At 38.4% G+C, this 26,201-nt stretch overlaps 1 protein-coding gene across 1 annotated transcript in view; it reads right to left on the bottom strand.

Moving 5' to 3' along the window:
• Positions 1–1,931: 1,931 nt before the first annotated feature.
• The window catches only part of LOC109405162 (zinc finger protein 776-like), a 192,136-nt gene continuing 167,866 nt past the window's right edge, over positions 1,932–26,201 (bottom strand). The window contains exon 2 of the mRNA XM_029879321.2: positions 1,932–17,397. Within this exon, the coding sequence (XP_029735181.2) occupies positions 15,929–17,397 (1,469 nt within the window). The 3' untranslated portion in view covers positions 1,932–15,928. The remainder of the gene's footprint in view (positions 17,398–26,201) is intronic.

Here is a 26,201-nt window from a genome sequence, read left to right on the forward strand (position 1 = left end):
GCAATATTAGTATATTTGGGATAGGGATGATGTCTGGAGTCTCCCTCCTGAAATTTGACTTACTACCTTATTTAACAAGTTTGAAGGTTTGAAATTACAATAGCGCAGAAATCTAAAATGTTTTGTTATGTTCTGTGAATCTTAAAGCTATTTCTCTTGCGAAAAAGAAGCGTTTTAGGAACCTATTTTTTGATTCAAAAAAAAAATTTGATATTGTAGATATTTTGCGGTTTCTATTTGAAATTTCAAACTGAAGTGGTCGGCGTGAAGTCAGAGGGAACTCGGCAAATTTTTGGACAGGCAAAGTTATGCAAAGAAATTCAACAGGTTCGAACTTTTCGGCATAATTTTAAATTGGTATCCCTAGAACTTAATGGATATTTTCTAAAAACCATAGAAAAACACACGATCTGGTCTGATTTTACGCCGAACAAGTGTAAAAACTATAAATATTGTAAAAAGATGTTGGTGCGCCGCGATTTTTCTGGAAACATCAAAAGGTGCCGCGGTATCAAGAAGTTTGGGAACCTCTGACCTAGTAAATACTATTTACCAGCAATGTTCATTTCATTTTGGTCATCCTACATAAAATGTAATGCTCATTATATTTCACAGGAAAACATACAAATTTACACATAGTTTTTCAATGAAGACATATATTTACCACATCTATTCAACTAAGTTATTTGTTTAGCAGCATTCACAATTTGAAATAGGTTTGATAAAAAGTTAATCAACACTTTTTTAAAATGGAATAATATTCATCTATGTTTTTCATGCATCGTTCAGTTGATCGGCATCCATAAAATTTACACTGCATGCAAAACGAAAACAATCAAAAAATTTAAAAAAGCTCATGCTCTAAAAATACTACATAAACCAAATAAACGAATCACTACATTCCAAATGTGAGTGTATTTGACTTTGATTGGTTATGTCAAGTAGGTGTGTGAATGTTACAATATTTGGAACTACAATTCTACAATCTGCTTACAAGCAAAAGTATTTGTCATCTCTGTAACTAAGTGACAGCATTGTTTTTTTTATGATTCTGTTTCAAAATTGGCTTATCTAAAGTGGACTTCGCTTAGCCGATGTCCATTAGGAACCTTCTACCGGTTGATTTCTATCTGTATTTTAATTTTCAACAATTCCAACAGAAATAAATGAAAAGAATAACAATAGAATAAACAGTCTAGGGAAGCAGCTTTGAAATAATAAGCAAAAGTCAAGAAATTCAACTCGTTTCCACACGGAACACTCGGAACTCGCAAAACTTGATTCAATATTTCTATATCTACAGAAAATCAATCAATTTTGAACTGTCAAACTCGTACAAATTTTGAATAAGGGTACTTACCCACCACACGCACCGCTCATAGAAGCTCAAACGAGGTGAATTTCTTCGATAACCGAGGTGACAACGAGAGGGAAGAAAAACAGAACGAGAGGAGAACTCCGGAAAAGATCGAGTGAGAGTGAAAGACAGACCAAACGAAACCATCAGGAAGGTGAAATCAACGTGAAATGAAAACAAACGAGCGTTTTGCTTTATAAACTTTTCAAATGTTATTTTTTCTGCTGCTGCTCTATATTTTCATTCGTTTATCAGTTTTTCTCATCTTAATCAATAATAATATAATAATAGTTTTTTTCTTCTTCTTCTGTTATTACTTCTGTTCACTTCCGTTTCGGTTACAATTCTCGGCGAAAATTTCAATTTTCAATTGTTTTATTGGATGTGTCGTCGTCTGGTGACGACTTTGCTTCTGTGTGCGACGGCCCCCCGCGTGATGCGGGGGGAAACATTTCACGCAACGTCAAACTTTGAAACATTTCAAACTCACCATAACGGGGTTCCCACGCATTTTGCGTGGGATGTTGACTTATAAAAATACTTTTTTGTTTTTGTTCGTCGTCACTTTTATGCATTGTTTTTTTTTGGGTTTTTAAATATATTGCTCACTACTGACTGTTTAATATCGCTTTTGGTTGTTTTATTCTGGTTTGCTACTTGTCTTTTGTTTTGAGTAGTTGGGGTTTTTAAAAGTTATTCTTAAAACTTGCTTCAATATATTGCTTTCGTATGTACAATTGCTTTTTTCAGTTGCTCGGCGCTTTGTCTACAATTGCTACGTTTGTTTCCTCTGTCCGAGGATGAGTATATGCTTCAGTACTGGCTAGAGACGGTTGTTTGGGATTTCTTAGTGTAAGAATAAGTTAAATAAATAAATAAATATTAACTGTCAAACGAATCTACCGAGATTGAAGAAGTTGTGAACCAGCCGCAAAGATGACTTTTGAAGTGGTTTTGCAGCTGATGAAACTTCGTTTCACTATAATTTGCTATGCCTTTAGAAGTCGTAAACTATTCACATGGGTTCAAGTGACTAAGTAAAATTTCATTAAATAGAAGCGAAATAAATAATGGATTCTATCAACTAGAGCGTGGATTACATACGGCATCTTATTATTGTAATTTGCTTCAGTTCTTGCTAATCCTAGTTTTGGGTTAATTTTTGGTTTCATTCTACTGTATGGGAATGTTTGCCTCAGTTTGATATTTACAGAGTTTTTTTTTTTGGTTTTGTAGTTTTGATTTGAACCCTAACGATCCTGAGAATAAGGGGGTCATCTTAAAACGTAATGAGATCATTTGAAAGCCTCTCGCACTGTCATTTCTCGAATATACTTTGACTAGATTACACTCCATTCTTTACAACTGTATGTAAATTGCTTATCGAAGTTGAATAAGTTTGGGAAGGGTTTTTACTCCCGGAGTTGAATCTCCAAGGGGAGAGACACTCTTTTCGGGAGATTTTTGATAGTTAACTCTACTGCTGAGAAGGGGTAATAATTAACAAGGGGGGTTTACCGAAATATATAGTTGAGTAAATATGTTTGTGTGTGTAGGTGATTTCGATTAAAAGTTATCTAGATAAGTTACTAATTGCTCGATTATTTGGACTAAAGCTCTCGGTTTCCGTTTTCTGGATGGACAACTAATTGTGTATGCCACGTGAGAGTACAAATCAGAATTGACAATCGCTGTCCCCTTCCGAAAGGCTCGGAAGGCGAACGTCGGTAGGGATTTCCCGCATCCGAAGAAACGAAGTTTAAATTGACTATACAATATACATATGCAAGTAAGTTCTCATCTCAGTGTCAAAGCCCTAACCTAACTCCTAAAACGCACACATTCAGCACTCTGGTTTTGGGTCGCCCGAGGGAGCTGGCCGGCAAGGCGACGACCCCCGTTCAACCCGTTCAAATCCTATTGCACGTGTTACCCACATCCGTCCACATCAGCACGTTCCGGTCCGATTGTTTCCAGGACAAAGGAATTTCACAAAAGAAGGCAAACAAACGGAAAATCCTAACCTCTAAACAACTCTTTCACAGTTTCTCTTTTCTTCAAGCGCCCATCGATGTACTTGGCTGGAGGAGATTTGCACGCGGGGAAGGGTTTCCCATCCTGCAACAAACCCTTCATACCCTTCAGGCGAGTTTCTGGAATGGCCGGTGGTAAGTACTTTGACACCTGTCAACCGAGACCGATGCGAAAGATAATTCATTGCCCGTTTTTTTCCTGTCTTCGCGCCTAAACTCTTCTTCAGGGTAATCAGTTTTCTCTCCGGCGATGACGAACCCTTCCGATCCCTCGCAAATCCCCTGCCACAGCACCCAAGGATCCGGATCCCTCGGGATTCCGGGACACTAAATGAAGATGATTGATTTGACAAATTAATTTCCCGTTGTAAAGGTTGAGTGACAGCTATTTACAATCTCCTCTTCGCTCGGTTAAAAAGCTTCTCATATAAAATCTAAGGCTACGAGATCTAGCATCTCCTCTCTAAGTGCTGTGTATGTATGTGTATGTGTTTGTCTACGGTTAAAAATGTCTCTGTCTCTGTTCAATAACTGCGGCTTGTTTTGTTTATTTTTCTTGCATTACAATGCATGTTTCTTTTTTCTCATAATCAATCAACATCTAAAGAAGCGCTTGTCAAAGTTTGCAGCTTGGCGTCTCACTCCGGCAGTCGCACACACCCCATCAAAAGATGGCGCTAGCGACGGCGCTTGGAGGAGGCCCTACATTTTTTAGCAATAAAAACTCAACTCTCATTCACGTCTGATTTTTTCTGGTTTCCCTACCAAATACAAATCTTTATATTTCCAGAACCTGTCCTTTCTCAGAGAACTATTTACAGAAAGTAAAATCCGACGTGGGGACTCCCGCCACAACATTCGGAAAACTCTCAAAAGTCGAGTAAACAAAAACAATTGCTTTACTTACGGTCTAATTCGTTGTTTGAGAAACGTTGCTTTTCGTTCAGAACTTTCGTTGCATTTATGAACATTTTTTTGTTTATTTACTTCGTTATTGCTGCTTACTTGCTAAGTCGTGTTTTTGCTTACTGCTGCTGTCATTTGCTGGACGTCTTTTTGAGGAAAGTTCCAAATCAAAACCAATTTTGATCTTTCCGATAACAGGAAAAAACTGCACAAAATTCGTGATAAATTCGATGATTTGCTCGTTGTTGGTCACGCACTCCAGTTTGAAGTTTTTTTTTGACAGAAGAAAGGAAACATTTGAAGAGAAAGTAAACGTTTCTAGAACGTGAAGCCAAGATTAGTTCAAAGAAGTGTAGAATGGAACCGAAAAGCTTTCCTCGATCGGTGTCGATTCCAGCGACTTCCAGCAAGGAGAAAATGTCTAGCGCTGCATTCGCGGATGGTGTGCCACCCCTAGCCAAACACCAGACATCATCAGGACTAGATAAGTAGTGTAGTACTAGAATTCTACGAATAGCGTTTGTTGGCTGCAGTTTCTGATACTCGCCAATCCAAGTGGGCCATGGATTTATGTCCAAAAAGCTGCCTTTGTGTTAAACGACCCACTCTTTCCGTTAGAGACTAGGCGAAGACTAGATTTTTAATTCTGGGTTATTAATTTGATGCACTTTCATTAACTCTTTTTTCAGATATCTTACTCATCTAGTGATTATTATCTCTTTCACTTACTCTTTCGCACTTTCTCAACTATACGTACTGGCACCAACTGATTTAACAATTTTGTTTCATTTTTTTTTCTTTTTCTTACAGACTATATAGTTGCCCTCCTCTAAAATGTGATCCTATAATCTACGGTTAAACTTCGTCATTCACTCGATTCCAGTCGGACTCAAACGAAACAGGATTTTAGTTCCCAAATCTTCAAAGCATTTTCAAATGCTTTAATTCGAAGTTTTTTTTTCTTAATGGGAACGGGTCACGGATGTTGGAAAGATATAACTTCGCATTCAATAATGGAACACGTATCTTAATCAAAATATAATAGACTGGACGAAAAGGAAGAAAAGAATATATGACGATTCGATCCTGACGTTTTCTCATAATTTGATATAAACAAAATTTCACGCTTACGGGTCAGAGAGCAATCTCAAAATATCCAAAAGAGAGAAGGACATGGATGCAGTGGTGGTAACTCATTTCAGACATGACGGATTTAAAGACGAGTAGTTTGTTACATTTCGAATTTATAAATAAATTGTAAAAAAAAAAATTTGAGCCTTAGTGCGGATTGAACTCACGGCAACCAATCCGAAAGACGAGAGCAGCTATCCTCCAAACTACGGGCGAGCATTTATGCAACATTCTCACCAGTTACACTAGATTGAAGTACTTTGGAACTCGGTAACCAGTCGGACATTTTTAATGGTTAAATATGTTTTGAGCTCAAAAACGCCGAGGAAAAAATACCATCAGACCAGAAACTGTTATTTTCTCTTTAGAACATAAACATCTACATGCTTTCTTTTTCGAAAATTACGCAAAACTTTTGGGACATTGTCCAACAAACTCTTTAATTACATGACTTTCATTGATCAGGTGAAAATAGTCAGTTAGATGTTTAGAAATACTTTATATGTACTCAGCTTTCTCTTCATGTAAAAAGATTTGAAATTGGATCACTTCATCCCACGAATTTTGAATTTTGGTAATTTCCCAATTTTTAAACAGCTTGGAATTCGACTCGGGCTATAATTAACAAACTGTTTGTGTGTGGAGTACGATTTCGAAATTAGAATTTTGTTACCTGTAATCCTGAGTGTTTTCATTTGTTTAAATGGAAACTGACGGAAACTTTTTTTTTTCTTTTTTATGCAAGCCATTAAGTATTTCTACCATAATTTCTACAAAAAAAAATGAAAACCTTGCGATAAATCTGCCAACTTGAATTGCACATTTTTATATGATCGACAACATTTGCTGAATGCCGTTACAGTAGACCAATAAAAAGCGGAAAGGCTTGACGACTTTTTTTTTAAATTTCTCGAGATTTGCCTGAAATAGAAATCGTGGATAGTTTTCGATAAATGTTTTCTAAGCTTGTTTGTAATGCACCATTACTAAAATAAAGTTAGCAGAATTTCTATCAACACGGAATAAGGAAGAAATTTCTCGCAAATCTTTGACATTGTAGAGCAATTTTGGAAATTCTATTCAATTCAATTCACTTTATTAATGAGACTTTCAGCCGTTTACTAATTCGCCTCCTAATACTGAAAATTTGGAAAATTTCCTAAAATTCCATTTAAAAATCTTTATTTACCAATTACCAAACTTCTTAATGATATTGTAGCAGTTCGTTTGATTCTTCCCTCGGGTACTACTAAACATTCTCAAAAAACCTTGTTTTGTTTCTTATTTCATTGGAAAAACCTTTGAGAATCCAGGCTATATACTATCCCTCAATTTTATTCAAGAATTCTTGAGAGGATCGACAAAAATATATCAAGTTATTTCACCATTAGTTCCATAACAAACTGTTCTACAAATGATTTGAAACTTCTTCTTCAATTTCCTCAGTCAGGCGGTTTTTAATATTCTACAAAAAATCCATGAAATTTGCCGGATATATGGCAGAAATTTTCAAACATTTTTTTCAATAAATTTTGTTAAAATTTTCACTAATAACCAATCTTCTATAATAACTTGCAGGCCAGGCAGTTCTAGTTTTCAGCTTGAATATTTTTACCAAACCAGCAGCGTTTTGGTGAGATATCAATGATCAAAGTTTTGGTTTGAATGATATTTCAATCATTTTTTTGGAAATTGGTACTGAAATTAATAAAATCTGAATGTGGAGCGGACCTGGTGTGATGTTTAGAACACTTGACTATCACGCCGAGGACCTGGGATCGAATCCCACTCCCGACAAACTCGCAAAATGTGAGTTCTTCCTTCGGGAGGGAAGTAAAGCGTGGGTCCCGAGATGAACTAGCCTGAGGCTAAAAATCTCTTTAAAACAGATAAAAAAAAAATAATAAAATCTGAAACTAGCCACTTTTAAATTTTCCATAGTTCTTAAAATATTTGAATTAACCAGATTTACAGGAATTATAGAACATCTCAATTTATTTTGTTTTTTTTTTATTCGCAATTCTGGATATTCAGCAGAAATGGATAGGAAGATCTTCTATAGAAAACAATTGAAGTTTCATTCTATAAAATCTCAAAAAAAATTAAAAAAAAATTTGAGATTTCTATAGGAAATTCCTTTTTATATTTCTTCAGAATAAGCACAAGGAAACGCTTTAGGAGTTTCACAAACAATTTCCCAAATATTATTGTGCAGCTTATTCAGGAATGCCTGCTAGGATTTCTTATATAATTCTTACAAAATTTCCTCTATATATTTTTTTTTCAAGAACATTTTTAGGTTTTCCTCCAGAGATTACGCGAGAAATCTTAGGCCAATCATTTCTTTCAATAGTTTTTCCAATTACCCCATATGTATTTACAAAACTCCCTTTAATTCTCAAATGCCTCCTGAAGTTATTTCACTTCAAGATGTCTCTGGAATTTCTTAAGAGGAAATTTTCAGAAATTTCGTAGCGGTTTGCTAAAAAAAAGTGCAGAAGAAGTCTGCGGCAATTGCCCTTTATGAATAATTCCAGGATACTTTATAATATTTGAACTAATCATATATACAGAAATTATAGACCATCTCAATTTATTTTGGTTTTTTTATCCAAAATTTTAGGAATTAAGGCGAAACTGGACGCATTTTCTCAAATTTTTGCTTTTGAATTTTCAAAGCAATATTTTCAAAATCGGTTTTCGTGCACATGTAGAGTATGGATTAAGGTATCTTCTGATTTTTTTAAATGGATGGATGTTTCTAAATCAATCGACGAGGTTTCTATCAGCAATTCCTTCCAAGACTTCATCAGAATTTACACCAAAAATTAATTCTGGAGTTTCACCCACCTTTTTCCAAAGATGCGTTTTCAAGAAATGCCTGCTAAGATTTCCCCTGGAACTCTTGCAAAGTTTTTGATTGAATTTCTTCCAAAACATTTTCAGAAATTCCTCCGGAGAACTTTCGAGACATCCTTGACCTATTTTTTCATTATTTTTCCCAATTTTTTTTCATATATATTTAAAAATAACCTCGGAATCTTAGAAAAAGTATTGAGAAATCTAGCTACTTTGAAGAAGACTCGAAACAGAGTCGAAACGTCGGGACAAATCTAAAACAGTCATTTTGATTCCCCAAGACTGCAGCGCCGATAAATTAGCTGATCACACATGTCAGTCGAACTCTCTCAAGTACCAGTATTGAGAAATTTCTTTGAGGTATTCTCAAGTATTTAACTCGAGAACGACTGAAATTTTTCAAAAGTCACTTCAGAAAATTCACAGAGAGATCTGCTTAGTTTTTCCCAAATATTCTTCAGATGTGTCAAAATTTTCAAGATTTTCCCGGAATTCTCAAATTTCCCAAGATTTCAATAACAAATTTCAGTAGCTATCCGCGAATTCCTTGCTGATTTTTTCCAAAGATTTCACCAGAAATTCAAAATAAAAAATCAGAAGCTCCCTTGAGGACATACATTTATAAACATCTGTTATAATTTGTTAGAGGCCTCTAAATGTTTTTTTTTTTTCAAACATTTCGTCAAAGCATCTTTCAAGGAATCCTTTTTTATTTCTTCCAAGAAATATTTCAAATATTCATCTAGAAACTGTTAAAAATTTCGTCTAAATTTGTCTGAGAGCATTTCTCCAGATATTCGTCTATATAAATGAAAGAAATCAAGAAATTCATTTGAGTTAAAAAAAGAAAAAAACCTAATTTTCCATAAAAATCACGATAAGTTATACATGCTGAAGTTTAAGTTTGATTTTTGGATGATTTGTTAGAAAACATCTACTGAAATTGAAAACTTTGAATGGACTCTACTAGCGAGTCCTCAACAATTTTTCAGTGTTCTAAGCTCTAAGATTCCATGTTAGACCTTTACTGTAATTTAAAAATATCTCAATTTATTACGTCATTAAAAATTCTGAATTAAAAATTCTGAAAAATTGATAAACATTGAAAAAGAAAACCTCTTTTGAACTTCTTTTGAAGAAGTTTCAAAAAAAAATAAAGTTTCTAGTTTTGAGCATTCTGAATGCTTTACTTCCATCTGGCAATTTCTTCTCAGATTTCTTTAAAACTTCGAAGAGGAGTAATCTCAGAAGTTTCACTCTAAATTTCCCACAGATTTGTTCGCAGCTTGCCAAGGATGGTCTGCGTAGATTTATTCTGGAATTCCTACGAGGGTTTTCAATGATTTTCTCCCAGAGCGTTTTCATGATTTGCTCCAGAGGTTCAAGATATTCTTTAACGATGCTTTCCTTTCATGAATTTTGGAAGAAACTTCTCCGAGGATTTAAGCAGAATTTTTTTTTGAAAATTTCTTCCAAACGTTCCTTCAAGGATCTCCCCTAAAGTTAATCAAAGTATTTCTTCAGAAATTCCACCAATAATTTCCAAATCAAATTGTTTCAAGAATTCTAAAAAAAATGCCTTAATTCTTTAGTACTTTTTTGGCATTTCCTCGAATATTTTTTCCTCCAGAAGCTCTTTCAAGAAATCCTTTAGAAATTCCTGGTAGGATTTCTTTAAAAGTTTCTGTGAGGATTCATCCGAAGATTCCCCCAGAAATTCTTCCAAGAAATATTCCAAATATTCATCTTGAAAAACTCTTAAGGATTCGTCTTAAAAAGTCCTTCAAATTTCATGAATATTTCACGAGAAATTCATCCACCAAGTTCTATATTTTTTTGCCTGGTAATGCTCAGGTATTCTTTCCAGAAGTTTCTTAAAAATGTTTACGAAAATTTTTCCAAAAAATACTCTTTTAGAAGTTTACATAAGATTCCTTCAGAAAATCATCCAGAATCCTATCTTTTTCTTATATCTGCAAAGTTGCATCAAAATTGTTGAAAGTACCACTGAAAATTCGTCTAGTAATTGTTATTATGATTTCTTCGGAAATTCTTTCAAGGTTTCTCTTAAAATATAAGAGGAGTCACAAATCTATGCGAGGGATTCTCCAAAATCCAAATTTCTGTCCAGAATCTCGTGAGAGATTCATCAATAATTATTAATTCTGAAAGAAAGTGCCCTAGAACCTTAAAAAATTAAGCCCCAGAATCGCAAGGATTTTCCCAGAATCATGAGACAAATTGATCAGAATTTTGAGAGAAATTACCCCAGATTCCTGACGGGGATTACCCCAAAAAGCCGAATTTTCAGAGAGTCTTGGGAAAAGTACCAGCAGAACACTAGTAATATTCCCCCAGAATCTTAAAAGGGTCTAACGCAGAATCCTGAGAAGGACGCTACTTGAACCCTGTGTGAGCCAGAATCCTGATATTCCCCCAGAATTCGTAATTTCGCCACAATTCCGAGTATGATTCTCCAAGAAGTCTGAGAGGAGTTCCTGAGAATGCTTAGAAAGATTTCCTCAGAATTCTGAGTGGGATCCTAAGTGAAGGTCTTTTAGAATCCTTACAGAAATCAACCCAGATCATCCAGAAATTGTTTGTCCTGAAAGCGATTTCACCCTTGGTAGGAAATACTCAAAAATCGTGAAATGAATTACCTTAGAATCCAAAGATTTCCTAGAATTCTGATAGGTATTCCCATATAATTCTGCTGAGAAAAAAACCTCCAAAACTTTTCAAGGGACTCTTCCATAACTCAGAGGATTCCGCTAAAGTTCTGTGAGAGATTTCTTCAAAATGCTGAAAATTATCACACCAGCATCCTGAGAGACCTTATCCCAGAAAACCGAGAAAGACTCTTCCAATAGGAATTCTATCAAGGATTTTTCTAGAATCCTGGTAGAGATTACTCTAGTTTTCTGGTATGGATTCTCTCAGAATCTTTAAAGGTATTCTTCCAGCATCCTGAGGGATTTCTTCAGATTCCCGTAATGGGTTCTCCCTGAATCCTGTGACGGATTGCCTCAGAATCCTGTGAGTAGTTTTTGCTCCGGAGTCTCTCTGAATGCTTAGACGGATATCCTCAGAACTCCCTAGCGGGTTCTTCCAGAATCCTGTGAGGGGTTCTCCAAGATACCTGAGAGGGATTCTCTTAAGATCCCGAGAAAAATTCTGCTGCATTAATGAAAAAACATTAGACATCTCATTAGTATCCTTAAAGAGATTGTACCAGAGCCTTGAGAGGGATCCTCCACATTATTAAAACAAATTCATCTAGAATCCTAAGAGGGATTCTCAAAAAAAAAACAATGTTCGGAATCCAGAGATGGGCTGACCTAGAATTCTGAGAAGGATGCAATAGAACCCTGAAAGGGACTCACTAGACTAGACCATAATAAGGATTCCTCGAGAATCCTTAGAAAGATTCACTTAGACTCCTTGGAGGTATTGCCTAAAAAACCTGAGATATACAGGTATGTCTCGATTTATTAAACCCCAGATTATATAGACACTCGATTTTATGTACATTATTTGATGATTAAATTCTACAGTGCATTCTGATAAAAAGTAATATTTTTGAATCGAAAGAAAAATCGAATGTTGAACTGTTGTGGAAAAGGTCCAATACACGGGACCGAAACGTCGGGCTATGCCAAACTAGCCGTTTCAATGCTCTTAGACTGAAAAAGCCACAACAGTTCAACATTTCCTCCCAGTCGTATACCTCCTCCAAATCAGAAAAATCGAATGTAAAAAATCGATTCAGTCGATTTCGTGGGGCTTGAAGATCGATTCAAAAAATCGATTAATCGGAATAAAAACATCGATGTTGCGAACATCGATTCAAAATTGCCCAACGCTACTCTGAAAACCTTTTCAAGAGCAATTCCCAAGATGCCATTACGAATTCCTCCGACAAATCAATCTAATAATTAGAAGATCACGGAAGAAGATCTACAGGATATTCTGGAAGCATTTTTTGGAAAATCAAAATATGTCTAAAAAAATCAGCTTTTAGAGGAAACTTGATTAAATCCTAAAATAATTTTAAAATATTTCCGAAATAACTGGGGGAAACTGAAAATAAACTATTTTGGAGAAATATTCGAGAGTTTTCTAACATATATACTCTGTGGTATTCTCATTCAAGTGCTTGTAAAATTTACAAGAACCCTTCCCTTTTTTGGCAGTAATGAACACTGGAACAGTCATATGGCCTGGAGTCATCGCTCCCTATATTTATCTATACCAAAATGGTATGGACTCTAAATTTAAAATGTAAATGTTGATGCTTATGACATTATTTTTAGGATTCAATTCCATATTGGAAAATATGTTTTTAAGTATACAAAACTCTCGTTAACGGAGTCATATTTGCTTCAAAAAGTTTCCATCCACTTCAAACCCATTACTGCTCAGTTATTTTTTCAAATTTTTTTTTTTTTCTTCCAAGGACTTTTTACTTTTAATTTGAAGATCCAGATGAAGCATCGTGCTGGAAAGTTGATCGAACGATTACCACCAATGGTGAATCGATCAACTTCTCAGTGTGGACCGTCATTTGGTTTTTCAGATTTGAGCTCTTGAAGCTTCGTCATATCTTCACCTTTGTGGAATTTTAGTTCAGACTTATGAAGCCTAGTTTAGGTTTCTTTTCCGCTGAATCGTAACATGTTCAGTGCTCCAGTTGGTTAAAGCGCTGGTCCAAGCGGTAAGTAAGTTCGATTCCCATGAAAAATCGGTATTTTTTTTCATATTTTTTTTATCTAAGTTTGTTTGAACAACACCTTTTTCATCCTAAAGAACAGAATCACATTTTTTTACGCAAATTAAAACCTCAAAACATAATTCAGACCATTTTTTTTCTTATCTTCATTATCCGTCTCTTCTACCCGTCTGTCATCAAATGAGTTACCTTTCGACTCACCATGGTTCCACTTCCGAGCCCAACCACCAATGATCGTGACAACGATAACGAGGGCTAACTAGCTAGCATGGGTAGTAAACTAGCCAATCCGCAGTCTGAATGGCTGGTATGAACGCAACGCAAAAAAAAAGAAAACAACCAGAGCTTTTCCCCACGGAGACAGCCAGGAAGTGTAACACGGACGATGAATAAATAATTGAATAAAATCTAATAAATAGTTCCTGGTAGGAAGGGGGAGCTCCCGATGTCGGGCTCTACGCTACCTATAGCTGGTTGGGTTGACTGGAGTCGACGATGCGAAAAAGATGGAAGGAGTGCCGGTAGCGACGATACGGTGTGACGATGATGGTAACACAGACAATTGGAAGCGAAATTGTTCCTAATTATCAAAGTTGAAGATCTCACTTCTAAGGAGGCGAATATCTACTTCTCAATCTGACGTTTCAATCCAGCAATTCAGATGCGCTTTTGGCCGCCAAAAACTGAGCTCATTCTCTGGTAGGGATCTAACGGTTTGACTTTTTGGCTGTGTTGTTTGACATTTACTCGATAAGATTGGTGATCGATCTTATCGATCAACTGTCAAACGGTACAGGCATACAGGACGTGTGATTACCAGTAGAAAAAAGGAGCTTAACGGTGGCGATCATTAGCTCTCGCAACTTGCTTTCTGGTACAGATTATTCGATATGACGTCTGACTTGTGCCATTCGACAGTTAATCGATAAGTTACTGCCAAAATGACACGAACAACCAGACATCAAATCATCTAGGATCCTACCAGTAACGCATCCGGATTGCGGTGAACATTCTTGCTTGTGAAACGCCGGAACGATAAGATGACAATCCAGCGTTTCTAATAACATTAGTTATTGTTGATTGACAGTTAAACGATCAATCTTATCGTTTTGCTGTCAAACGACAAAAGTTTGTCTGTGATTACCAGCATCTTGTAAACAAATGTTTCCCATATGACTGGACTGACCACCGTTTTGTCTATAACACTATTTCACACCAGCGCCACCTGTTGATTTTCAAGTTGACATTTTGAATCATAGATTTTCTACTGAGAATCATATTTGGAGTGTTTGTACCATTTGTCTGTGATGTTGTTGGTGGTGGCAATGAAGACGACCACCAAGGCGAACGAGAAGAAGGATCGAATGGGAATGATTAATGACAAAATTGCTTGCAGTGTAGTTTTTTTCTGTGTTTTTGCGGGTCGCACTCCGAAGCCTGAAGCCATTAGGTGATGATGGTGGTGGTGCTGAGAACACGGCCTGATCAGATCGCCAAAACGATTAATGTTGCGTGTCGGTCAGTTTTTTTTTTTGTTCTAATGCATCGTCCAATCTGAGCGGATTTCAACATCGCTTAGCACGTGAGGAACTTTTGCCCCCAACTTCACCACCATCGCTAATCAGCAAAAATGAAGACCTGTCACCCGCACGCTACTCCTTTCGCACCTTCCATCCCCCGCAGGTTCCCAGTGCTTCCTGTAAACTCACCTCTGTCACAGTTGTTACACTCTCCTGACTGACTTATCAGTTCTCTCACTCCACGGCGCACAGTTCCCCACAACGCAGTTCACCAATTTATTTCTTCATCTACGTCCGGCGGTGTACTCCACCGCCTTCAGCCCTTATCGTAGATGTGTCAACTAGCTTGCAAGCGCAGCCGATGACGGTGATGGACGGACAGGGGGCGGGGCCTCCGATAACGAAGTCTCCCGAAGCAAGCCTACACACCTTCATCATTTGACATTATTGTGCCCCGTCTCCGTCTTCTGTTCGCTGATAACCTCAAAATTCTTGAGTTTTTTTTTCTTGACGTTTCCCTTCCTACACAGTCTACGCCTACAATTGAGTTGACTTTCCATTTTCAGTCAGATTTCGGGCGGGTGCGGCAGCGATAAGGACACCGCGACTGGTGCTTCCGTGACACCGCACGCCGGGGGTTTCATACTCGAGGCTTCGTTGTGTGTCAACTGGGTTGGGGCTTTTCCCTCCATAACAAAACGGGTGTCAAACGAGCGAGCGATTGCCTTTGCCTGAACGGGAGTTTTAAAATGCTGTAATTAACTTGTTTTTCCGTCAACATAACCTCTCTACGGCCTTACTCTTTGTACAGTTTCGCTTGCATTCGATGCGCTTTAGCCTGGCTGGTTTGATAAATATATATTGTGTTAAGAGAGGGTAAAGCAGTTTCTACAGGTAAAAGTCAACGCATAATTGAAATTGGTAGTACCACTAGGTTAATTGAATCGATTAATTGCTCTTGGGATTGCTTCTGGAATGCTTTCTTCTTTTTTCCTACAGGATTTCATCCATAAACACTTTTTTTGTTTTGACGTATCGTTTCGCTTCTTGTTTGGATGTGTGTGTTTGTGTTTGTTTCTTTGTTAGTGTATTCAAGTGTTTGTATTCTAGGGTTGTTTGTTTGTATGAACTACAGCTATGGGGTTTAATCGAAACAGAAAAAAAACTGGTAAAAGTTGCTCGTTTTAAAAGTGGAAAACGCTACTTACAAACTGCTTCCGTACACTCCCTGCTAAAATCAAACCTCTTCTATCGAAAACTAGCGTTTAATTACACTTCGCGAAGCGATTGCACTGACTGCGTAGATGGCGAGTCTGAACCCCGGGCCGCCCGTCTAGTTTAAAATAATACGATAAGCCTTGGTGGCGGCCAGAGCGGCCGCATCCACTATCGGTTACCCGCTGAAGTTGACATTTATGTGGACAGCCGCCGTCGGATGGCTGCCCGTGGTCAGGATGGTCGTTGTGCCATTGACGGCTCCCAGGACAGCTGCCGCCGCTGCCGTCGGGTTCGTTGTCAGGATGGTGGCGGTCCGCGCCGTGGACGGACCGTTATTGCTACTGGCCAGCAAACTGCCGGCCACGTTCTTCATCACAAGTATATTGCTGGTGGCGACCCCACTGCTGGCCGCTGCTGCCGCCGCCAGGGTTGCAAAGTTTTGATTTAAAGCTTCGTCATTGTTGTTCTCCTTCTTCACCTGTACGCGCGCTCCGAGTTTGTCCACCAGGGACACTCCGCTCATCAGTTGGTGGCCGTCGTGGCTATCCATGTCGTCCATACAGTGGCTTGGACTCAGCAACGGTGGTGGACCCAGGCTAGGATCTTCCTTGAAACACGCTGACTCCAGGTGCTTGTTGAGGTACGACTTCAGCGCGAACGTCTTGTGACACCGTTGGCACTGGTAGTTCTTATCTATGGAATGTGTCTGCATGTGCGCCCTCAAGTTCGACCGATCGGCGAAAGCCTTTCCGCAATGCGCGCAACCGTAAGGTTTTTCCCCAGTATGTGACCTGAGGTGACCCTGCAGTAACCAAGGTCTCGAAAACAACTTTCCACAGACCCCGCAGCTATGTGAAAGTTTGTGCGTTAGGACGTGCATCGCTAGGGCCGGCATGGAGACGTACGCCTTGCCGCAGGTCATACACTTCTTCGCCGACTGTGAATCCAGACTTCGGTGCGTCTGCTTGTGCCGTGAGAGATTGCTCGAAGTCGCGTACTGCTTTCCACACTCGGTACAGGTGTATTTGGCCTTAGTCTCCAGAACTATCTTCGGATCGCTAACCTTCTTCTTCGATCGTCCATCACTCACGAAAAAGGCTTCGTACGTATAGGCTACCGTCTTACAGGGTTTACTGTCATCCAAGGTATTTGTGCTATTCTTGTTCTCGTTCTGCTCCGGCGATCCCAGCGAACTAGGCACAGTCTGTAGACGATCCTCCTGGTGCATCAACTGCTGACTGTGGTGCTGCAGCAGTTGATGCGGCGCAGGAGGTGGAAGAAATGCCGTCGACGCGCTCAGGTCCAGAATGGCGTGCGCCGCATGAAGGTCCTCTTCGGCAGGGATTCGGATTTCGTAGTTCCGGGGCCTATCGTCCAACGAGTACGGTCGGTAGATGTCTTTCTTTTTTGGGGGTAGTGACAGTGCCGTTCCGGAGCTACTGAAAAGATGCTTTTTCGCCGACGAGGGACTGCCGTGGGAGGGACTTCGGTGCGGGTCTTCCGGTGACCGAGGAGGAGACGTTGGAGTTGGCGGCAGGATGTAGTGCGTTGTTTGCTGTTGCTGTTGTTGCTGCGGATAGCCTCCGTCGTGTTCCAGCTTGGGCAGGTAGGCGGTGAAGTGGTGTGTGATGTCCTGGCTGTAACCTGAAACGGAGAGAGATAAGGGGAAAACATCTGTTAAAAAAGGTCATCGATACATGGCGGGGTAGAATGTATTGGTGAGTTTTATCTTCGTCTCAACTGACGACGCCCTTGGAATGGGGAGAAATAGTGTTCAATAAGGAACAGACAGATGGTGGCTCCAGAGAGGAAAGGTTTTGGGAACTTCATGTTTGAGGAGTGTAGGGGAACCACAGGGCAGCTAACGATGTAAGACTGACACAAATTCCGATTTGTCTTATGTCAAACCAACCCTCCTCCCTAACGTTATTTCAATTTTAAGGTGAAATTTCACCTCAGAAAATTTCTTAACAGATACGACGATTTTGCCTAATTATTTAGGAATTTTATCAACATCCTCCCCTGAGTTAGTCAACAAGTACGGTGACAAAAGAAGAAGGGATGAAAATGGGAGCTATTCAAGTCAAATTCAGTGGTCAAAGAGAAACAGAAAGATGGTGGCTCCAGAGAGGAAGGTTCTCCGGAACTTCACGGGCGAGGGAATCAAAAGTAACCACAAGACAACCACATAAAGTAACGCCCTTGGCGAGATCTGTTTCACTAGTCTACCGTCTGTTTGATGCTGGTCTGGAAAACATTTATTATGATAAGAAGGCAGAATTTCATCCAAATGTGATGATTAGAGATGAGGTGCTCGGCAGAATGGAAATTTGCGAGGGTGACAGACACAGTTTGGGGTCCCCAGTAAGCCTAGTGGTTAAGGCTCTGGATCGCCAATCCGGAGACGACGGGTTCGATTCCCGTTCCGGTCGGGAACATTTTCTGGATTCCCTGGGCATAGTGTGTCATTTTATTTGCCACACAATGTACTAATTCATGCAACGGTAGGCAAAGAAAGCCCTTCAATTAATAACTATGGAAGTGCTCTAAGAACACTAAGTTGAAGAGAGGCAGGCCAAGTTCCAATGCGAACGTCGAGCCATAAAGAAGAAGAGGAAGAAGACAGACACAGTTTCGTGCCTTTCCGGACGAGTACAGCTTATTGAGCTATGACCAGTAGAATCTGAATGAATCACCATAGCATTTGGAAAAATGTAGCACATCATATCGATATTGCCAGTAGTGCCAAATTGAGAAAGCTATGCTGCAGCCATGAATGAACAAAAGTTGAGCACAAGAGGTACAATCCTTCATTCAGCTCCTAAGCATCTAATTTTGGTGATTTTTTTTTCAACCATTAGCTGATTTGAGGTTCATTGGAAGGCTGATTTAAGGCTTAATATGCGCTTAATCAGTAATCAATTAAATTTAATAAGTTGTAAAAATAAAATAAAAACACTTTCGTGAGTCTATTTTTAACCATTAGCTGCATCAATTTCCGGGGAGATGTTTAGGAATGTGTAAATTAATCTGCGGGATAACTGGGAATTGATCTCGGACCTCCTGATTTATAAATACTCTCCTTTGGACCTACACCACACACACTCATATACATATCCTCAAAAACAAGAGCATTACTTGTTGTATCTGAATAGTCAAGAACATTAGTTGGACTAAGTCTGTATTGAGGCTGAAGAAGTGATGTGGACTTCACGAAAACATGCTTGGGTTAGCTGTCAAAAAATATTTAATAAAATGATGATTTATTCGGCATGTTGGTGTATGTTTTAAAGCTGGTTACCCAGATGAATAATATTCTATTCAACTTGTTAGCTAGCCTGCTATGTAATGCTGTTTAAGAGGTTGAACAACCCATACTTCAGAACAATATTCAGCTATCATTGTGTTCACCCAGTCAACCAGTGATCGTATAAGATGTTGCATAAGATGATAAAGTGGAGGCGATATGCGTACATTTTACATGCGTCTATATGGAGGCACGCACGCATATGGCGCATAGGGCAATTTTATCATCTTATGCAACGGCGTATACGATTTGTGGTTGTCTGGGCAGCCACTGACACTATTAACCAGCTATTATTCAGCTAATACTCTCACTGTTCAGCATTCATTGTTACTTAGGAAGGGATAAAAATGGGAGCTCTTCAAATCAAATCCAGTGTTCAAAAAGAAACTGAAAGATGGTGGCTCCAGAGAGGAAGGTTCTCCGGAACTTCACGGGCAAGAGAATCAAAAGCAACCACAGGACAACCACATACAGTAACGCCCTTGGCGAGCTCTGTTTCACTAGTCCACCGTCTGTTTGATGCTGGTCTGAAAAACAACCAATTTCAACCACATTTGTTGACTAGAGATGAGATACTGCAGGCTGAAAATTTGCTGTAGAGACAGACACAGTTTCATGCCTATCTGGACGAGTATACCCAAGTAGCACACATGTTACAAAGGAGTATCAACAGCGCAGGTTTTTGGTTGTACAGGAGCTACATTCATGTAATTTTATCCCAAAGGCAGGTTAACTTCAAAATGACTGGTGTCCCACCAAAAAACCTGCACTGTCAACACAACTTTGTGACATGTGAGCTGCTTGGGTAGCGTATTGAGATATAATCAGTAGAATTCGAACGCATCGTCGAAGTAATTGGAGAAATGCAACGCACTAACTCAAGATTAAAGCGCTACCAAATTTAGAAAGCCGTAACGCAGCCACTAATGATGTCAACACCAGTTTATTCTACGTCTACATATTCATATCTCAATATCATCAGAATATTTCCTTCTTTTGATCAAAGGCTATTCTTTCAAGTTGTACCATAAAAGGATTAGTTAGCGTTGAAACTGGGAATATTTGTCAAAGACTTTTCCTTCTTTGAATCAAAGGCTGTTCTTTTGAGATATACTGATATAGGAAACAGTGGCAAGATCACTTAAGTTCATCATCCTTTTTCGGCCAAACTGCATTCGGCCAAACGGCATTCGGCTAAATGACCCTTTCGCCCAAATAGCGTTCGGCCAAACGTCATCGGCCAAATGGCGTTCGGCCAAATGCCCCGAAACCCATGCGATACACCTAATGATAGTCCAACCAGAGTTTGATAATCATTGAGGTTTCACATCAACGTTCTATACCTAAAACGGAACCTACATGAGATCCCTACATATTTGCGGGCATAACAAGTGTAGACCATACATTAGGATTGAGCGGCCATAATCACGAATGTCAAGAAAATATGGTACTGCACCACCATCGGCCTCTCTCCTGAGCAAACGGTGGGAGTGGATGGTTCTCTTCGTAAACACCGCTTCAGCGTCTATCGTTGATCTCTCTCAGCAACATCCAAGTGATCAAGTATTCAAGTATTTTGTAAATTTGATGCAGGGTTATTAGGCCGAAGATCATTAGGCTGAAGGCCATTAGACTGAAGGTCATTAGGCCGAATGGTCATTAGGCCAAATGGTCGCTAGGCCGAATGGTTACTAGGCCAAATGGTCATATGGATGAATCGCAATTCAGCAGTTATGAAGCTGGAAACGGGTTGTTGGTGTTGTTGGAAACGGATTGTGTTGTTTTTACCATTTTCCACAATTATTGCCAAAAACATTGGGAGATTTCGGCTTTCAGTCTAACAGATTGCATTAATAAATAACTTATCATCGTCGACGTTTCGGTCCGGCTATTAGACCATCTTCAGGGAGTGAACCTGGTGTGTGGTGGTGTTGGAACACTTGACTATCACGCCGAGGACCTGGGATCGGATCCCACTCCCGACAAACTCGCAAAATGTGAGTTCTTCCTTCGGAAGGGAAGTAAAGCGTGGGTCCCGAGACGAACTAGCCTATGGCTAAAAATCTCGTTAACACAGATAAAAAAAAAACATTGAAACGGATTAAACTAGTGTTCACGAGAACGGGAAAGATGGTGGCTCCAGAGAGGAAGGTTATTCAGAATTTAAAGTATGCCTATTAGTGGATATCTGTCATCGACACTTCCAGTATATGCACAACATTCTGTAGCGGTTCAGAAGCTACATTTGCTCGACGAGTACGTCGTCAGGGTTGCCATCGCTGCCTGCGCCATGTTGAGGTCACCAACGATATAAGCATATCCAGAAGTCCAGCTTATTCCATGTATTCATTCGTTTAGGTCACATGAAGTTTACTATTGCGACCCACTAATGGTCAAGCAGGGTTGGCTTCTTCGTCAAAATCGCTTTAGCGGTCGTCGTTGATTACCCCCGGTATTCAAGTGATGATGCAGAGAAGTCAGAAATGCTGAAAATATGCTTTGCTCTACGTGAACGTAAAAAAGATACAGGAAGATGGTGGCTCTAGAGAGGAATGTTCTCCAGAGCTTCACTGGCGAAGGAATATAAAGGATTCACATGGCAGTAACGTTTGTAATTCTACCGTGAAAAGTGTGTAAAAGTGAGATCAGCATTGCCAACAGTTATAATAAACTACAACTAAAACTATAATAACTTCTGGCAGTGTAAACATTGTAAGTGCAGATGTCAATCGAAATCGCCCATGGGCTAAGAATTTAAGAAATCTGGTTAAACTATGGTACGACCAAACTCAGTTAGCAACGTTCAATCGGAATCCTTCAAGTCGTCTCGCACAAGACCTAGAGGAAATTTCTCCGATCTGATAGATCGTTCGAAAGATTGAAAGCCCATTACAGTTTAAGTTCTGTTTTGATGTCATCAAGGTCATCAGATTCAACTGTTAACAGAGGATAACCTCTTCTTTTCTTTTTTTAAAATACAGATTGCTGTCTGGATTCTAACATGGAAATAAAAAATATAAGTTATACCCGTTGCTTTCGATAAATCTTCTCTCCGCACGAATCATGAATTCCGACGAACTCTACGGCCAACAGACAGCCGAACAAGCAAAGCCACAATAATTTTCGCAACATTTCCAAGTTTTTCCTGCCATCTCAATGGCTTGTACTGCAGAAACGTCAACCAGGGGAAATACATCACTCTGCCTGAATCGACTTCTGCTTGTGTGTCTGTGACTTGTCTCAATGCGGTAGTTTTTCTGCCCCATCTGCACGGCGCCGCCACCACGTGCCCCAGCTCCAGCTCGAATCCTCCCTGTTTGATGGAGCCGAATGAATCAGTCTGAACGAAATGAACGACCAACCAACTGACGACGACACTGACAACGACGACCTGCGAAAAAATAACACATAAAATTATCATTTATTTGCGCACTCCGCACGTTTGGGCGCTCCGACAAGACGAGACTTGGGTCTTTTCTGGTCCTAGCAAGATTTGGACGAGCAAAAACTCAATACACACGGAAAACCGTTATTAAGCCCTTTTTTTCTCCGGGGTTTGGGGGGAATGAGAAGCAGAAGCAGAAACGCGTCGTCCGGATAAATCAGCCAAGAAAAATAACAGATTCGAAAAATTGTTAGCAACAGCGCAGCTCAGAAAAAAAAACACAGGAAAACTCAAGGAAAAGAATTTCCATTGAAAAGTGCGGTCTTCCTGAATGGTGCCGAATGAGGAAAAAACGGATGCTGCTGCTGCTACCTACAACCATTCCATCTCGGTAGCGCAAAGACGGACGGAAAGAATTATCAATTAAAGCTGAAAATAACGAGCATTTTGGGAACGGTCGGTGGTGGGTTTGAGACAGAGCAGATTTCTTCTTCCGGGTCTGACGCAGTGCTTGACGTTGTTTTTTTTTTGTGGTAAAGGATGTTTTCAAGATGTTTTGTTGCAGTTTAATGGCAGTTTTTATGCTGAAATTATCATTTTAAAGTTTTTTTTTTGTGTTTAAGAGGAGTTTCAAGTGTTTAAACAATCCAGCAGATCGAAGAGACATTCTCTTGCAAGTTAACGTGAAAGATACTGTTCTTTAGGGTAGTAAACTGTAGATTACTTATGTATATATTCGAGGTAGAATAGCGAGCGAGATGATTCCTTTACATTACCTCTCCCGTAAAGCTCTGGATAACATTCCTCTCTGGAGCCATCATCTTCCTGTTCCTCTTTGAAGGGAATTTCCCGAAATATTTCGTTAGGATTTTTGTTTGAAATTCTTCCAGAAACTCGTCTGAAACTTTATCGGAAATTCCTGTAGGAAAATCCCGATAGGAATTCTCTCAATTATTACGTTGCCATTTTTTGGGAGTAGAAGTTCCGTCATGGATTTCTTCAGGACTTTGGCAAGAGATTTTAGTTTTCAATGATTTTGTCTAAGACTCAGTCAGATATTTCACCAGGAATTGTGACAGAAATTTCTCCAAGAATTTTATCCCACATTTTCCAAGAAGTTCTATCAGAAATTCACTAAGCGAATCTTTTATTAGGAATTGCTTGAGAGGAAGTCTCTCAATGGTTACGTCTGAAGTGCTCGAATAGATTTCTACAGGAACTTCTGTATATATTTTACTAACAATTCTCTCAGGGCTTTGATTCCCCTTATGGGCTCTTCAGGAATTCCATCAAAAATTCCCTTATGAATTCCATGAGAGAGCCCCTGATTATTTTCATCAGGATTTTGCATTGTTAGAAAAATCTCTAGAGGAATTTCCGATAATTTTTTTTGAAAATCCATGAAACAGTTTCGGAAGCAATCCATGGTAAGAATCCGTATAAGTTTTTATGCTGGAATCTCTTAAAGAATTTTTGAAGAAATCCCTAGAGAATTTTCTGTAGGAATCTGTAGCAGATTGTATGGAGGAAGTCTTTGAAGAATTTCTGAAGGAATATCAAGAGAAATTTCCAAACAGTTCCCTTGAATAATTTCATAGACAATCTATCTCTGGAAGATTTTTAAAGAAATGACTGGAGCAATTTCTGAAGAGGAATTACTGGGGAGATCTGTTTAAGTAAAATCCAGGAATTCGAAATGATCCATCCCCGAGCAATTTATGAAAGAATTCCTAGAAAAATTTCTGAAAGAATCCTTAGACAAAATTTCAGAATGAATCTCTGAATGACTTATTTAAAGAATATCTAACAGAATTCCTGAAGGAATTTTCGGAAGATTTTCTAAAAGCTTCCCTAGAGAAGTTGTAAAGAAATCCTTGTAATACTTTGTGATGGAATTCTTTGTGATATTTCTGGAGCAATCTGTAGGCTTTTTTTGGAGATTTTCCTGAAAAGCATCAAGCATAAAAGTCTTTTTGAAAGAATTTCTGAGAAAAATCTCTGTTGAATTTTCTGAAGAAATCCATGGGGTATTTTCAGAAAAATGTTTGGTAAATTTTCATAGACACCTTTCGACAAAATTTTTGAATTCATGCATTTTTGGAAAAAAATACCGCGTGAAATTTTTAAAAATATCTCTGAAGCAATTTCTCAAGCAATGAAGGAAATCTTCGAGTAATTTCTGAGATGTTTTTTTTTAACAATTTGTGAAAAAATCCTACGGCAAGACTTCCATTATGGATTTCCGTAAAATTCCTTGGGCACTTAAGGATTTTTCTACGATTTTTTGTTTACACAAAAATGGTTCAAATTTAATCTCTGAATAATATTTTTTAGAAATCTCAATGAATATTACTGAAAACATACCTGGAATTTCTGAAGCAATTTGAGAAACTGATAAAATTTATAAATGTTTTTTTTTAAATCAATGAAAGAAATTCTTGAATGAATTTCCTAAGAAATTGGGTTGTTTAGTGAATTCAATATTGCCATTTTCTTTAGCCTAATCGAAAGAGCTTAATTTTCTGAGTATAAGGTGATTTTATTGCATTCCAATTTCTTTGTTTTGATGGTTAAATAAATAAAACAGTTTTAATTTCCGTGGATAGAATGACAGTTCAGTCGATAAAGTGACAGTTCGTCCCGAACAAAAAAATTTCCCCTTACAAACTTAAAATGCACTTTAAAAATAGTTCCCGGGCACCAAAAATGATGAAATTTTGGATTTCGGCTAATTTTTGGACGGAGATTCCGATTATGCAATAATCTGGATACCCCTAGAGAACCCAATTCCTGGAGGAATTTCTGAAGAAATGGTCGAAAGATTTCCTGAAAAACCCAGGGAAAAATTTCGTTAGGAGACTTTGAATGATTTTCTAATCGTAAAGCATCTCAAAAAATATTTCCAAATGAATTAAGGACAAAATTTTCTTAAAAAAATCTTAGACCATTTTTTAAAACCCCTGCAATAATTTCTACAGAAATTTTTAAATAAATTTGAAAGTTTGCATTTTCTGGAAGGACCATACCTGGAGGAATTTCTTATGAGGGGTTTCAAAACAACCCGTGATGAAAATGTCTGAATCGATCCTTGGAAAATTTTTGAAAGAATTCCTGTCAGAATTCCTGGAGGAATCCGGCAAGAATCTTTTCATTAATTTCGGAAAGAATTTTTAGAAGATCTCCTGGTGAAATCTCTGATAGAATATCTGAAGAAAACAACGCTCATAGAGTAAAATGGAAACACGATCATATGAAACACAGGCGACTTTCTTATATTTGATAGGAGAAGTTTCCAAAAATAAAAAAGAAGATTTTTGGCAATAAAAGGAAAAATTGGCAATAACAGAAGAGAGCATTTTCTTACAGAAAATTGAAAAAATAGGTGATTTCACCTATTTAAGCGAAAACGCAAAAACAAAAAAAAACATCTTTGGGGCGAATTTCTTTAAATTTGGAAACTCTGTTTTTCTAATTAGAAAGACGAATACAAAATAAAAAAAAAATGAAAAAAAAAAGAAAAAACTCATGTCGGTGTTTTTTTTTGTTGACAAATGCTTTTAATCCCTTTTATCTGAAGAATTGATCACTCAGAGAGTAACTTGTAGTAACCTCGAATGCACCACTGATTCCATTACTGGGAAGTATCGCAATAATTCCCTCTTGAAATTTTCTGCAGGAGATTTTCTGAAATACATATTTTTTTAGCAATCCTCTCAGGTATTTTCTTTTTTCTTTATTAAACTCAACCAGAAATTT

This window comes from Aedes albopictus, chromosome 2 (assembly GCF_035046485.1).
Source record: "Aedes albopictus strain Foshan chromosome 2, AalbF5, whole genome shotgun sequence".
NCBI classification, from domain to species: domain Eukaryota; kingdom Metazoa; phylum Arthropoda; class Insecta; order Diptera; family Culicidae; genus Aedes; species Aedes albopictus.